The 16,255-nt window shown below is 48.9% G+C and overlaps 1 protein-coding gene across 2 annotated transcripts in view; it reads right to left on the reverse strand.

Annotated features, from left to right (window-relative positions):
• Map6 (microtubule associated protein 6) overlaps positions 1 to 16,255 on the reverse strand; it is a 74,412-nt gene that overhangs the window by 13,146 nt on the left and 45,011 nt on the right. Inside the window, exons 2-3 of one of the 2 annotated variants that reach the window (XM_059270727.1) lie at positions 6,091 to 6,304; positions 4,163 to 4,359 (exon numbers count right to left, since the gene is read on the reverse strand). In XM_059270727.1, coding sequence (XP_059126710.1) covers positions 4,163 to 4,359; positions 6,091 to 6,304 — 411 coding nt within the window. The remainder of the gene's footprint in view (positions 1 to 4,162; positions 4,360 to 6,090; positions 6,305 to 16,255) is intronic. The other variant, XM_059270722.1, reaches the window with a different exon arrangement.

Raw genomic sequence — 16,255 nt, forward strand, 5'->3', positions numbered from 1 at the left:
AACCCTATTTAGTCTCCCTTAACTGGGAGGAGAGATAACTAATAGACATCTCTATCTTTGGTTACTGAGCATTTTCTTTGTGTGTGTGTGTGTGTGTGTGTGTGTGTGTGTGTGTGTGTGTGTGTATCCTGCCTCATATAAAAGTAGTGATAGCTGAATACAAATACATAGTGATTTTAAAATATTAATACCCTAGATTGATTTTTGACACTGCATTCCCAAACTCAGAAGTAGGGCCAGCCATAGAACAGAAGCGTCACCCTAGGGCTCCCGGGATAGCATGAGAAAGGACCTGTGGCTGTGGCGTGGTGAGGCAAAAGCATGATGGCAGAAGCATGCAGAGCATGGGTGCAACCTGGGCACATGGAATGGAGCCCCCAGTAGGTAGCCACCGTAATGTAACACTAGGCCTTTCTACCAGGGAACTCGGCACTCTCCAGTCTTTGCCACTCCCGCCCCCAAGTGGACTATCCCCAGAACCTGAGCTCATCAGGTTCATGACCCCTCCACACCTTGGCTTGGGCACATCCCTCTGTTTGGCATGCCTTGGGTGTGTTCCATTCTGTTCACCCAATCAACACCTACCCATCTGCTGAGTCCTTTCTCATCATCCATGGAACCAGCTAGAACAGACTCCTCCTTCATGCCCACTGTGATCAGAGGTATGGTCTCAGTCTCCTGGCTCCCCTAGTGCCCAGCACAGAGCCTGGCACACAACAGTATCCAATCGACACATGTTGGAGAAATCATGAGAGCAAAGTCTTTGTCTCCTGCTTTACCAGAAGGACAACAAAGTGAGCTAATACGGTTCTCCCCCGACCCCACCCTCCCATCCCTGAATCTACTCCCTTGCCTTGAGACCTGGCCCAGATGCCCAGAGTACCTCTATCCTGCCCCCTCCTTAGAGCCCTCTGACAGGAAGCTTTCCGTTATTTCCCACCCCCATAGGAAAACCTGCTCTCCACTCGAGCTTCCAAGTTCCCTGACTCACTGGGTCCTCGTCTAAGCCACTCTTACTGCTACATTATTTCATCCCCACGTCAGGTACATGCACGACACAGTGAGTCAGCCCCTGGGTGCAACTTAAACGAAGGCGTCTCTGCCCCCCTGCAAGGAGAAAAGGCCAGGACGCCCCCGCTGCTGGCCACAGGAAGGGAAGTTAGACGGCAGCTTCTTGCCCCGTGAGGCGGTCAGTGGCGCAGGCGGTCGCCGTTCCAGGGACGTGGCATGAAAACATTACACTACCTTGTTAGCCAGGGCATCTCCAGGTCCATCTTCTCCTTTCCCAACATTTAGCTCTGACTGCTTGCAATTAGTACCTGAGAGGCAATCTAAAAGAGGCAAGCTGCATTATGGGGACCCCAGGAAAACTGCAGGGCATAGCTCATCTTGTACAAAGAGGCCCAGATGCCAAAGGCTGTTTCCTTTACCTACTCAGCTGGGCCTCACCAAGGAAATGCGATCAAGAAAGTGGTGTTCGTCTTTAGCATTTATTTATAACTGGAAAAATCCTGTTTGCTTTCTGAGCAAGCACAGACCACAAGACGTCACAATCAATTGGCTATACATGAATTTTTTTTTTTGTCATTCTTTTACTAACAGCAGGAATGAAATAGCACCGAGAGAGGTGTGCACTACATGATACATAGACAATCTGTGGTATGCAACAAAACCCGGGCCACAAAATCATAGACACTTCCTCTCTGCCTCAGAGTGTCACAGCTTCGTGTGCTGTCTAGGAGCTGGGGCAGAGAAGAGAAAGCTGGGCACAAAAGAGTTTTGCAGACAGGCCAAGGAAAAAAAAGTCTCCATTCCAGCCCTCTTGCCCAAGGTGAACAGGGAACAGTAGGGAAATGTACGGAATGAGGGGCTGGCATGGCCTCCTGCAGAAAGACAACACCAAACACTTTGAGGAACCACAGTCAGTTTCATCCAGTACGTTTGGGAGACAGAACAAGACCGGCTGAGTTTTGTTTGTAAACAGTAGAAATCGAAAGAAGTTTCTTGTCAGTGGAGTGAAACATTCAAGAGTCAAAGTGAATTGCAAACAGTTTTGTAAGTGAGTGTGTGAGAAAGAGCGGTCATTGACAGCTTGAAAGGGACATTATCCAGGTCATCTAAAGCCTCAGGCAGGGCAGGGTAAGAAATTCAGCCCCTAAGGCTATGGGATCCACGGTGAACTACAGTGTGCACAACACCAACTCAACTCAGTCACAGCACAGGTAGGGTAGTCATGCACCTGGGTGTGTTACTATAGAGACCTGTCTGCCCACCAAGCCTGGCACAGTGCCCAGCACAAGGTAGACCATGAACAGTGAATGGAGGATCCCCTGTGCATTGTAAACTCTGACTTGATCTACAAAACACACAGCTATTCTACAGGGAAATCAAAGTGTGGCTAACAGCAGCTCTGACTGATGCCAGGGCTTGAGAGGAGCATGCGCTGGCGGCTACAGTTGGAGCACTTGATAGGGTTCTCAGTAAACAGTAAGGTTGGCTAACAGGTAGCCAGAAACAGTACAGAGCTCTAGGCATTTCTGGACAGGCATGTGAAACCTGTGAGTCGTGGCCATGAGACCCTTCAATGTCTCCTCCCTTCTATAGCATGCCTCCCTCACAGTCCATGCCCTGAGACGGGAAAGACAGCATCAGGGGACGCCAAAGACTTCATCTCTAGTCTGTTCTGTTAAAAAATGAAGGCTTGCACAGCACTGCTGAGTTAATTCACAAACCTGTCTCAACTAGCCCCAAAAGTTAATTCACAAACCTGTCTCAACTAGCCCCAAACGGTGCAAACAAAACCTTCACTGTCTGCACAGTGAAACTGAGCCGGAGCTCGGGAGCTCCGCCTTCCCAAACTGCAAGGACCCGAAGGGACTTCTGAGGGAAAGAGCCAGGAGAGCTTCCCCTGAACCACTTTTACCACAAGAGAAAGCAAACTGCACCATCCTAGCTACTCAGAACGCTGAGCAAATAAGGACTTCCAGGACAGGAGCAACCTATACGCCACCAGAACATTGCTGGTGGACATTTTGGGTTCCTTCATAAGTAAGGAGGGTGGGCTCCTTTCATAACCACTCCCTAATTCCTACAACACAACTCTAGGGGGCTTCCGCCACACACAGGCAGCACTGTAATACACCCAGAGCTGATTCCAAGCATCAAAACGTCATAGATGCTTGCTAAGCCCTTAGCAGGGCTCACCATACACTCTGGCCAGATGCTCAGCACGCTGGCCTCTCTGTGAAGCAGAGCAAGAGCTCAGGGCTGGAGGGTGCATCGCCGTACCTGCTGCCATGTCTACACACCCCAGCTGCACATCTTAGGAACAGAAAGTCACAGTAAGTGTGCTATGTGCCATCTGTACACCTAACTAGTCTCGGTTAGGCAGGTGTTTTGCAACATCAGCAGTATGCTGAGGGAAAACAGAGAAAAGGGGGCTCCCGTTGCTGGGAGCTCCCTCTACAACATCTACAGCATCCCAAATACGCACTCTCTGCCACTTCTGACTGGCCCCAGCCAGTGGCCTATTACTTGACACACTATTCAAAGCCGACTGCCAGGCACGAAACAGGCACACACTCCTAACAGAGGGTTCCAGGAGAGGGTTACTTCTAGTTAACAGACAGAATTCCATTTCACTGACAGTAAGGCCAAGGTTGGTTTGTTGCTGTTTTGCCTTGAACATTTTCACCAATTCTAACCGTTGGAGCCGAAGCTGAACTTGGGTAGCACGCAAGCGTCCACTGAATTTGGGAAAGAACATTTGCCTAGAGTCCAAAATCGAGTGCTGCAAACTGTGGGAGGCACGGGGGGGGGGGGGGGGAGGCCTTGCAGCAGACACTTCCGGCTCCACCAGGAGCTGCACTTGGCAGTAGTTGAGACCTGTCCCAGCCGGGACCCACAGGGAGCGCACAGCCAGTGCACAAAGCTTCCCGGTGTCCTGGGGGCCCTGGCTGGACGCTGTGCCACCCGTAGGAAGAGGCAGTGGCCTCAGTCTGTGAAACATGATTCCTCTCAGAAAAAACCAACCACAGGGCTCCTGGGACACTCAGAACCAAGGCAGATGGGAAGTCTCTAATTAATTTTGTGGCCTTTTGTTTGTTAGTTTAAATAAAGGGGGGTTGGGGGGAGAAGGAAAGGAAAGTGCAGTGACATTTACTCTTTCGCCTCAGCCAGTTTATTGTTCATCTCTTTGCTTGGCTCCTTGTCGTCGGGTTTGGTGGCACTGGGGCCCTCTGTGGTCTTTTTCTTGGCAGCCTGGCCCGATACCACCTGCTTGTCTTTGGCCTTCCTCGGGGGCTTATGGCTCGTTGAGGTCTTTTTTGGTTTGGAACTCTGAATACTAGGTTTCTCTACCTGCATGGGGAGACAGACAGACAGAGCACAAATACAGAAACACAAAAGGGAGGGAGTAGGAGAGGAGATTTAGAGAAAGACATTATTAACAAAAGAATAACGATAGTGAGTGACTAGTGACGGAGTAGACAGGCAGAGCAAGGACAGAATTTCAGCGGTGTCTGGGCATCTGGTTTCTGTTGTCTGAACCCACAGGCAGCCTGTAGCCACGCCCTCACCTGTCATTTCTCCCCTGGAGCAGACCAGGTGGTGGGCTAGATAATGGTTACAGAATCCATTGTCCCTCCTTGTGGGAAGGTTATGCCTTGATCGACTCAGGTCCAGGCATGTGATTGGCTGTAGTCAGTGAGTGCAAGATACTCTGAACATCTCGAGGAGGAGATGCTCAGTCTTCTGGGTCCTAGACTGAAGAGGGCAGGTAGGTATTCATAAGGATGAACCATGGTTGATCCCTGGGGTGGTGAGTGCGTGGTTTCGAAACAACTCAAGTGTCAGGCAGGTGATAGGCACTACCAGCCATATGCTGATCTCTGGCTGGATCTAGCTTGCTTCCCCAGAGCAGTCCAGTCTCCAGGCCTCTCCTCTAGATCTTTCCTCTCATTCTGAAGATAGAGTCTTGCCTTCTCTTTCTCAGAGAACTCTGGAGTAACTAGGCTTGCTGACCATCCCTAATTTCCCCAATCTTCCCTCCTTCCTCTCTTGGAATCTTCTCTCTTTCATTGCCAACCTATATCCTGGAGCCTATTTCATCTGTGGACAGACAGAGCTGGTGTTGGGCCTCCCCAGCTGGGCCATTCACTAACAGGTCCGCTGACCTCATTCTGATTTGCCTGGATTGGGGCGGGGAGGGGGGTTTGCAGGACCATGAAACGTTCAGTGCTAAAACTAGATGCATCCCAGACAGACGGGGTCAACCTGTCACCTTGGCTCCAAGCTGGTCCTGGAATAATGGAAATGTCAGCTGAGTGCTAGACTTGAGGACAAAGGTGGAGAATGACCAGTTAGGCTCTGGAGTTACTTTGGTCCCCAGACACGTTCTGCTATTACACATGGGAAAGGGGGTTATGTGCCCAGCCCAGTCTGGCCTGACACAAAGGGAGTGTGCTTGTGAGTACACTTTGCTAGCTCTGTCCAACACATTTCTCCTGTTAACAAACTCATACTGAGATGCAGTTAGGTAGAGTAGTGTTATCATAAAAAAAAAAAAAAAATCCCCCAATCCTCATTCAGAAACTGCTGCTTCAGTAGTAAATAACCAGGGACACTTCTCGCGCGCACTCAGTGTGACGGGAGTGTGTGACACACTGGGCACTCTGTTGGGAAGAATGAGTGAAGGGGGACCTTTCCAGGGACTGGGGCAGCTGGGACTGGGAGGAGGAGCTGCGGAGCCAATGCCAGCTGCAAACCAGGCCAGGGAAGGGGCTGCAACGCTGGGCCAGTTGCTCAGAGGCCCGAGCACAGCTCCTTTAGAACAAGGGGCTTTAGCTCCCAAGTGAGATTTCTCTGTCGTTTTTATTCTGCATTTCTCAAATACAGAATCTGGTGTGCCAAATGCTAAGCTAACTTTCCATAATGCTCCTTTCTAGTATGCCCTTGGAACTTAACAGAGGTACCTGTTGAAGATGGCCCTGGTCCTGTGTGCTGAGAAGGCACGATTCATCGGGAGCTCCGGGGCCTAGCCGGAGCCCCACATTCTGCTTCCTCCAGGCTGTGCAGTAAGAGCTGTCTCACCTTCGGGGATTCCTTGAAGGGCTCGCTGTAGAGGCTTCGTATTCTTCTGCGCTCCATGGCCTTGTTGTCGGCTGCAGTGGGCTTATTAGCCTCTCCTTTGAACTGGGCGCTGTAGCTGGTCTCATGAACCATCTTGTCATCCGGGGGCTTGTACTGGGGCTTGGCTTTGATCGGTTTCACAGGCTTGATGTCTGTCCATGCTCTGAATTCGTTCCTGGGAGTCAAAGAACGCATCAGTGATGAGAAACACCACACAGCAGAGAAATGTTCCCCACCCCAGCTACACACGAAGCTGGCTCCTGAGCCACACTGTGGCACTAACTGAAGTATGGTGGCTGGGCGTCGGCATTACCGTCACCATAAAGGCCAGCGGTTTTCCTTCTCTCAGAGTTCACCCAGGTGTGGAAATGGCAATAGAGATCTCCGGGAAAGAGCTCAGGGTCCTCCTCAGGCGGAGACTCTGGCCATCCAGGACGGTCATTCTCCACCGTCAGGTTTTGTGTGCCCAGTTCTAAAGCAGACCGAGACACCCGGCCCAGACAGTGCTTTGGGAGCTCAATGAACATGGGATGCCTGCATAAGCAAGGCTAAAGAGATTCGGACTTGGTTAGGACAGATACGCTGCAGCCTTGCAACAAATACTAAGTCCCCCTTGCCGCTTTGTGTGTGGTGGTGGAGATGAACTCAGGGCCCTGAGCACCAGAGGCGGGGGTTGTGCTGCTCACCTCCAGCCTCCTTCCCCCACTTCTCCCAGTGAGTGAGGAGCCCTTGACGTCCAGAGTCTTCAGGGTGATCCCTCCCACGCTTGCTTCTTCTCATGCCAGACCACCAGCGACCAGGCCACTCTGGAGGGAAGTCCCTGTGATGTGTCTTAGTGCACAGCATGTCCCCCACATCATTCGGACAACATAGTCAGGACTTACGTTGGCTGTGTGTGGGTAGGATGGCCATCGTATGGGTGTAAATGGCTACTATTCTGTCCCTTATGTGACGCCTCTGTCACCCCCCATCAGTGTCTACTCTCAGCAATCTCTGTGGTTTCCACTCTTCTGATTTGTTGTTGTGTCTGTGGCTCTGGGTATTGAACCCGAGGCCTCTCACGTGTTCGGCAGGCTCGCTCTCTCTCTCTCTCTCTCTCTCGCTCTCTCTCTCTCTCTCTCTCTCTCTCCCTCTCCTGTATTCACAGCTCTCTTCTTACTTTTTAATCTCATTATGTTGGCCAAGATTTGAATTTACTGTTGCTCAAGCTGGCTGTGAACGTGTTTCCTGCCCCTGCCTCCTCAGTGGCTGGATGACAGGCCCGCACCATTAGGCCTGGCCACTGGGCTGTTGCTGACCTGTCATAAGGAGGGGAAGTAGGTGGCCCATGAAGTTGAAAACTGTAGGTGCTGAAGGCCCAAACAATCCCCCACTTTGAGGGCAGGAGCATCTGCGCAGCAGCTCTGGGGTTCAAGAGATCTTAGTCAGTCTGTTGTCCCTTGGGGGTCAAGGACAGCTGTGTTTGGAAGAAGGGTTTAGTGTGGGCCTCTGTGGGGATACGTTGGTCCAAGGCCCCCTCTCACCCTCTGTGGTTCCTTTCCTTAAGGCTCAGAGATGAGAGCCACAGACATGGAGGCCATGGGGACATGCACAGTGCTGTATGGCGAAGCCCAGTGAGCCTCTATTAGCTTTGCCTTTACCTGCTAAGCAGCCCTTCTGCTTTGAGCCTTTGCTTCCTGTTTGTAAGATAGAGGCATCAGGCTAGACAAGGTCCTGACAAGCTCCAAAACGTTCCTGTTCAGTAATGGGAGCCACTCGCCGATCTTTTCATCTGCTCTCTGAATTTCTCTGGACGATTGGCTATGTGGAGAGACCACTGTCTCTGGGAGACCCTCATCAGAGCTTCAGGCCCACCTTTCTGGTGTAGCCTGGGCCTTCACCCGGACCTCCCATTGACTCCTCCAGCATCGCTGTGGACAGCTGCTAGTGACATTCAAAGCAGCTACTGAGGTACAACTCCCGGGGTCGATCTGGTTTTCAAAGACATCCACAGACACTGCCTTCCCCTCCTGTCTAGACTTATGCCCCCTTTCCCTGGACCAATGCTTCAGATCACAGCATTGGAGTCCCGATGCCCCCTCTCACTGCTGACTGGCTTGGCACATGCCACGGGTAAGTCTTCCTCCGTTTTGTGGTCTGCATGCTGTTCCCTCCCAACGGTTCCTACGAGATGAGGTCCTGAGGTCCACGCTCTGTTCCTATAGTGCCCACATGTTCCGATTCCTCAGGGTGTCATCCGGTACCAAGTTACCTGTCCAGTGTCTTTATTTGCCTCTGCCAGTGTTTTGTGCACTGGCTGCTGTGCAGGGCTCTTCAGATGCATTATTGTACGTCATCCTCACCTCAGCTCTTGGCAGAAATGCCGGCCTGTTTTGCTAGTGAGAACACTGGGCCACCATTCCCTTCCCCCAAAGCATGCTGCTCTCCCTTTCAAATTGCTGTGTCCTACTACATCAGTCCACAGTTCCAACTACCCAACGCCAGCAACCTCTCTCCAGCACTTTCCCCAGCCACAGGCAGAGCGAGGAGGTCTCGTCTGGCCGACCTCTCTCCAAATCAGTTGCCATGTGCTCTCTCCCGAAGCCGTCCTCCCCTCCCACACCTGCGAGTCTAGGGTAAGGGCAGTGCTGGACTGACAACCGTTAAGCCAGCTCTGGTGTGACTGTATTTCATTGTTATAAATGTCAAGGATGGCCTTGGTCCTGTTCTTTCACATTTCTTCCTCTCTCTCAGTGTGGTCCTCATCTGCTAGGGCAGAGATGCAGCCTCTACCTCCTTGGAAACTGCTCAACAGGAAGACTCTGGTCCTCCTCTCTCTCAGTGTGGTCCTCATCTGCTAGGACAGAGATGCAGCCTCCACCTCCTTGGAAACTGCTCAACAGGAAGACTCTGGTCCTCCGCCTCAGGGGGCGGACATGAAGTTACTGCATAAGCATCACAGGGCATCTGTGTCTCATTCCACAACATGTCCCTAAATCCTTGCGCACTCTGGCTTAGATGGAAGTCAATGGACCTCCTCTTTACTGTGGCTGGGGAGGAAATGGAATATGGCCAAAGTGAGGTAACCTCTAAGAGTGGGTCAATAAAGGAGTGGCAGGCTCCTCTTTGCTCTCTTTGGGGACAGAAGCTGCTGTGTGAGTCAAAGAGCCCTACAGGCCTATCAACACTCTGTCACAGAGGGAGCATGGCTCGTAAGGATTTATAAGCAGTGATAAATCCCTGAGCACTTATAGGGAGTTAAAGGTTGCTACTGGGAAGAACTCTCGGGGCCCCACCCTTCCCTGAGGATCCAGTTGTGAAGCGGAAGGGGACCATCGTGAGAGGGAGGGATGAGAGGGGAAGTGAATATGGCCAAAATGCATTATACCCATGTGTGAGGACAGCAAGGGGCTGGGGTCCCTTGGCAGGGGTTTGAGCAAGCTAGAAGTGGATCCCAGGTCCATGCCAGCCTTCACATGGCCCTAAAACTAGGAGCATCTGGCTAGTTCTTTCTGGCCTCTGAACCTTAAGCTGCAAGGCTCTGGAGTAATCTGTTGCACAGCAACAGATTCTAATACCGACCCCAATCCACAGCTAAGCTTCTGTGCTGCTCCTCAACAGAGAAAGCGGTGGGAGCTGAGCACAGAAACCGGAGTCCCCAGCAGAGCCACGGCAAGTTTCTCTGGTTACACACTGGTCTTAGGAAACAGAAGCAGGCTGAGGAGATAACCCAGTCTGTAGACGGTGTTTTGCAAGCACCAGGACCTGAGTTCGAGCCCCAAAATCCATGTTAAACAGGCTAGCTATGATGTTATGTGCTTGTCACCCTGTGCTGGGGAGGCAGAGACGGGTGGATCGTGGGGCTCGGTGACCAGCTAGCCTAGTCTACGTGGTGAGTTCCAGGCCAGTGGAAGATGGCACCTAAGGAACAACACCTGAGGTGATGTCCTGTGGCCTCCGAAGGCACAAGCACACGAATGCATATGTACACTCATACATGCACACATGAAAAAAATAAAAATGAAAACAAGGCAGCAAAGCTTCTGCCCAGCCAAGTGGATAAAGATACACCATGTAGGTCCAACTCATAAGAGAAGCAAAGCCACCCAGACCGTCACAGGAAAGCTCAACACTTTCAAGCCAAGCTAAACGCACAGACACTACTACTGAGCCTGAGCCAGAACATCGAGGTGGGTCTTTAGAAAGAAATCCATAGGCTTGGTGTAGTGGCATACATCTTTTAATCAGCACTCTGGAGGCAGAGGTGGGCAGATCCCTCTGAGTTCAAGGCTAACTTGGTCTATATAGTGAGTTCAAGGACAGCCAAGGCTACCTAGTGAGGACCTGTCTCAGGAAGAAAGAAGGAGGAAGAAAAGGAGGAGGAGGAGAAGTCTTCTCAGCTCCAGGCCTCTGGCCATGTATTTAAGAAAACTTGGCCGGGCGGTGGTGGCGCATGCCTTTAATCCCAACACTGGGGAGGCAGAGGCAGGTGGATCTCTGTGAGTTCGAGTCCAGCCTGGTCTACAGAGCTAGTCCAGGACAGGCTCCAAAGCTACAGAGAAACCCTGTCTCGAAAAACAACAAAAAACAAAAAAAAAAAAAACAAAAAAAAACCAAAAAAAAACAAAAAACAAAAAAACAAAAAAAAGAAAACTTATTTCAGATGTCTTGGATTCCAGGCACAGATGCAGCTTCTGTCTCCCTAGGATTTATTGGCAGATGGGGAGGTGTAAACGGTTACAATCAGATACGTATCTGGCCCTTATTATTCTCCTGACCTCTGCAAGTCAATATGCTGGTACCCAGGGTGGGCAGAATTAGGACAGCAGCTTCCAGGACGAGGCTTACTGCTGAGTGAATTTCAAGTCAGACTGCACAAAGCAGCCTCCAGTGAACAGCTGATGAACTGAGCGTCCAATATTGAACCCACTCTGAGCAGATGTTCATTCTCTTAGTAAAGCCTTGTCCCACTTAAGCACATTTGGCTGTACCATCTCAAGGGCAGACACTGAAAGAGCAATTACAGAGGGACAGACCACAGACAGCTTGAGAACCCTGTCACTGATGATCGGGGTCCCAAGAGGGGTGGGGTGGGGCAGCGGCTGGAGCATGGGGAGAGGGTGTGGCCTCGGGAGGGAAGAATTGTGATGGAACAGGATAGAAGCCATTATTTTGTCTCCAGTTTAAAAAGGACTGACAGTTACGAGTAACGATGAAATAGGATTGATTGTACAAGAAACAAGTTTAACTGCTGTGAAGAGAAGCGGCATGTTCCTCACGGTGGTAGGGACTTGGAATAATGGATTGCTGCCAATTACATCATGTAAAATTTTCATTTCTCTTCCCACAGGCCTCAGATTTATTTATTATGTATCTAAATCCTTGGGAAATCAAATTTTTTCCCCTAGTCTCTGCACAATAAAATTTTCAACACTTCCCAGTTGCTTTATGCAGGAAGAAGACCGTACTTAACTCGTAATGGTCCCAAATCTTCCTACAGATTTCCATAAGTAATTTATGTTGCCATGGGAACAAATCAAGTCTCTGTTCAAAAGTCATGTCTGCATCTGCTAAATTAACATGTCCTCCTCGAAAGGAAGCAGGCTCGGTCATGAACCCTGGCACAGGCAGCAGTGAGGCAGGGTCAGCTGCCAAGCTGTCCTCAGGAGGTAGCTCGGGGAAGTGGGATTTGTGGATTAAAAGGAACAGAATGACCCTGGGCCCAGGGTTAGAGTAGCTTGGAGAGCCTTTGTTCTTTAGAGGGAAAGGAAGACTGATTCCCGCAGAGGCAGCCAGGTCATAGAGGAGCTTTCAGACCTGAGCCTGGGAACATGCTTGCATGCACCTCTCAGAGCTTTTGTGTGAACGGCAGAATGGGAGGTGCACACAGAGAATACCAGTGCTCTTATCCCTTAATATCCAACAAACTCGTTACGCCATGTGAGTAGATTGCCTTAACAGTATTCTAAACAAGGAAAGAATTCTCTCTCTCTTTCTCTCAAAATTATGTCAGACATGTGAGGATCCGGCATGTGTAACAGCTGGGAATGACAGGTGCCAAGGTGCCAGAAGCCTCATGAAGGATGTGGCATTCTGCACATAGCTGTCATCGACGTCTAGTCACAGGCTGCATGCAGCTCACAGGCCCCTGTGCACCTGGTGAGTGGTCTCAAACAAAGAAAGCCCATCCCCACAGCATGTATAGAGCCATGAGGATAGGGAGCTGAAAATGGAAACCGGGAATCAGTTCAATTCCTCAGGGATCTAAGAAAAAGCTGCTAGGAGAATGAAAGTTAGCGAGGTTGCTGGAGAGCACAGTGATGTGCAAAACCCAGTATTTTCACACGCTGCACTAGCAATAGGCGACAGTAACAATTTCAGAGAGAAACAGAAGAGCTGTTATGAACAGATTCAATATTGTTAAAATGGCAATTACCTAGAAATTGGTCTATAAATTAAAGCAACCATTATCAATATCCTAGCAGAGTTCCTTATAGAAAATGGTAAGCCAACTTTAATACATATATACATATTATATTATATATATATACATTATGAAAAGAAGTTGACAAAGCAATTTTGAGGATTTATGACAGCTGATTTCAAAACTTAGAATGCTATGGCAACCAAACATGTTGCCCTCACAAGGACAGCCTCGTGGGCCCGTGAATGTGGAAGGGGAAGGAGAGAGCAGACACTGATCTGTGCAGACTGCAGTGTGCTGAAGCTGACTCCCATTGGCTTACGGAGCTGACAGACTCTCAGGGATTGGATGGACTGATTGCTAAATGATGGTCAACTCTCAGCCACTATTCACATCAGGAAAGTAGCCAACACCACCCACAGGTTCCCTCCTTTGTTCCAAGTGGTGTTAAGCATTTCCCATGAAACCGCTGGCTTACAGGTTAGTTCTAGACAGATGTGCTAAGGCAATTCAGAGAGAAAAGGTTTCAACAAACAATGTTGGGAAAGAAGGCTATCCAAATGAAAGGAAAACAAATCTCTGCTGGTCACTCATGCTGTAGACAACAATGAATTAGAAATGGACTATAAATCAAAAAGCAAAGCAAAACGAAAAACTCTCAAAGTCATAACTCTCTAAGGAAAATACAAACAAACAAACAAACAAAACAGAAAATCTCTGTGACCTCAGAGTAGGTAAATATTTCCTAGGTAGGACACAAAAATTAAAAAAGGTGGGTAAGAAAGCTAAATTCAAATTCATCACAATTAAGCACTTTAAAAAGTTAGGTGGTTGGCAGTGGTGGCGCACACCTTTAATCCCAGCACTCAGGAGGCAGAAGCAGGAGGATCTCTGTGAGTTCAAGGCCAGCCTGGACTATAGAGTGAGTTCCAGGACTGCCAGAGCTGTTATACAGAGAAATCTTGTTGAAAGAAAGAGAAAGAAAGAAAGAAAGAAAGAAAGAAAGAAAGAAAGAAAGAAAGAAAGAAAGAAAGAAAGGAGCCAGGTAGAGGGGCTACAGAGAGGGCTGTTGAGAGCACCTTGTGGAAATTCCCACAGCACCCACATGGTGGCTCACAGCCATCCACAACCCCAGTTCCAGAGAATCCAAGAGGCACACACATGGTGCACATGCATGAATGCAGGCAAAATATTCATACACATAAAATGAAAGTAAATCTTTTTTTAACAGGCCAGCTATGATAATAGCACAGTCCCGTAATCTAGTCTTCAGAGGCAGAGACATGAGAGGTTCGAGGCCAGCTGGAACACCATAATAAACCTCTGTCTCAAAAACAGAACAAAGACTTCAAGTTAGTAAATGGCGAAATTAATAGATGAAATTTAAGCATCTTGGTTTTCAGAGATGCCATGAAGAAAATGAGCAGACAAGCCATGGTCAGAGAGAAAATGTGGGCTGAACAATATCTGATGAATTTATAAGCAACCCAATTTCAAAACAGGAACACCAGGGATATTCCATTGGAGAAGGGATATGGAGGGCACGTGAGCACATAAGAGATGTTCACTGCTATGAATAATCAAGAAAACACAAGCCAAAGCCACAGTGAGACACTAGCTCCCACTCACTAACATGGCTACAGTGAAGAACACGGATGATGCCTAATGTTACCTCGCATACCTCTTCAGAAAAAGATTTTTTTCAACTTCACCACACATGTAGCATGTGACTTAGCAATTCTCCTGAGCTGCTAAACTGTACATGTGCAAACAACCTGTACATGAGTGTGAATAACGTTGTTCATAGCAGCTCCAAAGCCAGAAACAGTCCAAACGTCCATCAACTAGCAAATGGAAAAACAGAATGGGTCTATGCGAACAACACTACTTAGATTAAAGAAGAGACTTTTAAAGACACCAGGGTAAATGGAGGGCAAGGAGGCGGCTCCGTCAGCAGAGCGCTGCACAAGCAGAAGGGCCTGAGTTTGGATTCTCAGCACCCAGGTGAGTCTGGGCGCAGCAGCATGTGTCTGTCCCAGCACTGGGCAAATGGAGGAAAGAGGATCCCTGGGGCTAAGGGCTTGCTAACCCACCAGTCTAGCCAAATGATGGGCTCCACGTTCTGTGGGAGACCCTGTCTCAAAAATGATGGCAGAGAAAGACTGAGCACCTAGGCTCTACATGAACACAGATATGAACGCACACACACACACACACACACACACACACCTGCTTGCACACACACCACACACACATGCAGCACACACATGTACTTGTACACAGCACACACATATACACACCATGCATGCACTCATATACACACAAATATGCTAAATGAAATAAAACTGACAGAAAATAGTACATGTTATACTATTCCATTTGTATTAAATTCCTAGAAAGACGAAACTGTAGAAACAGAAAGAGCACTAGCTGTCTATGTGTGGAGTGAGAGGGAGCTGTCTTTTGGATATAGTTGCATATATTCCCCAAATTTTATCAACATATATACAAGGGGCTCAGGAGATGGCTCCGTGGTTCAGAGTACTTGCTACTCTTACAGAAGACCCGGGTTTGGGTCCCAGAACCCACATCAGGTGGTTCATTCAGAACCGCCTGTGACTCCAGTTCCAGGGGCCTCCACAGACATCTGCATGCACATCGTGTGCATTCAGATAAGCAGGCACATACAAGTACATATAAATTAAAAAATACGCCGGGTGTTGGTGGTGCATGCCTTCAATCCTAGCACTCAGGAGACAACAGGCAGATCTCTGGGAGTTCAAGGCCAGCCTGGTCTACAAAGCTAATTTCAGGACAGCCAGAGCTGTTACACAGAGAAACCATGTCTTGAAAAACCAAAATAAGGAGCTGGAGAGATGGCTCAGTGGTTAAGAGCACTGGCTACTCTCCCAGAGGACCCAGGTTCAAATCTCAGCACCCACATGGCAGCTCACAGCTGTCTCTGACTCCAAGATCTGACACCCTCACACAGACATACATGCAGACAAAATGCCAATGCATCTAAAATAAAAATAAATAAATTATTAAAAAAGAAAAGAAAAACCAAAATAAAATAATAAAATCCAGTTGAACTGCCCCCTTCTGTGGCATCCCTCCCTACGTAGGGAGGTGATCTCTGCTTCCTCGGGTGCCCTGGGCCCTCTCAGCACCAGCCTCTCAGGCTGATCTCTGTGCTCTGTGGGTTTGTTTCCAAGCATATCTGTGGCGGAGGCCTGTGTGGTTCATCTCTGCATCTCTGGCCAAAAGTTAGCACACTTCAGCGTGTGCTCAGTGTGGCTGCACAAACTAGTGAGCACCCTCCTTGCCGTCTTAATTCTAAAAGTGACATGGAACCACAATGGCCAGTTATTCATTTTTCCTTTTCTTACTAATTTTAAGAATTCTCTACTCGGGATCAAAATAAAAGATCTGAATCTTTTATGACAATGTTTCCCAGTTTGCCTGTAATCTACAAAAGTTTTAAATTTGGATGTAGCCTGTAATGGTCAATATTATCAACATGGTAGGATATAGAATCACTTAAGAGATGGGGCACTGGACATGTCTGTAAGAAGTTTCTAGACTGCGTTAATTGTGGTAAGATCCACCTGGAACAGAGGCTGTGCTATTCTGTGGTCTGCGGTACTAGGTTGGATAACAGGCAGGAGATGAACTGAACAGCAGTGTTCATCTCTGACTACAGACATAGCTGACCAGCTGCCC

Source organism: Peromyscus eremicus, chromosome 1 (assembly GCF_949786415.1).
Source record: "Peromyscus eremicus chromosome 1, PerEre_H2_v1, whole genome shotgun sequence".
NCBI lineage: Eukaryota > Metazoa > Chordata > Mammalia > Rodentia > Cricetidae > Peromyscus > Peromyscus eremicus.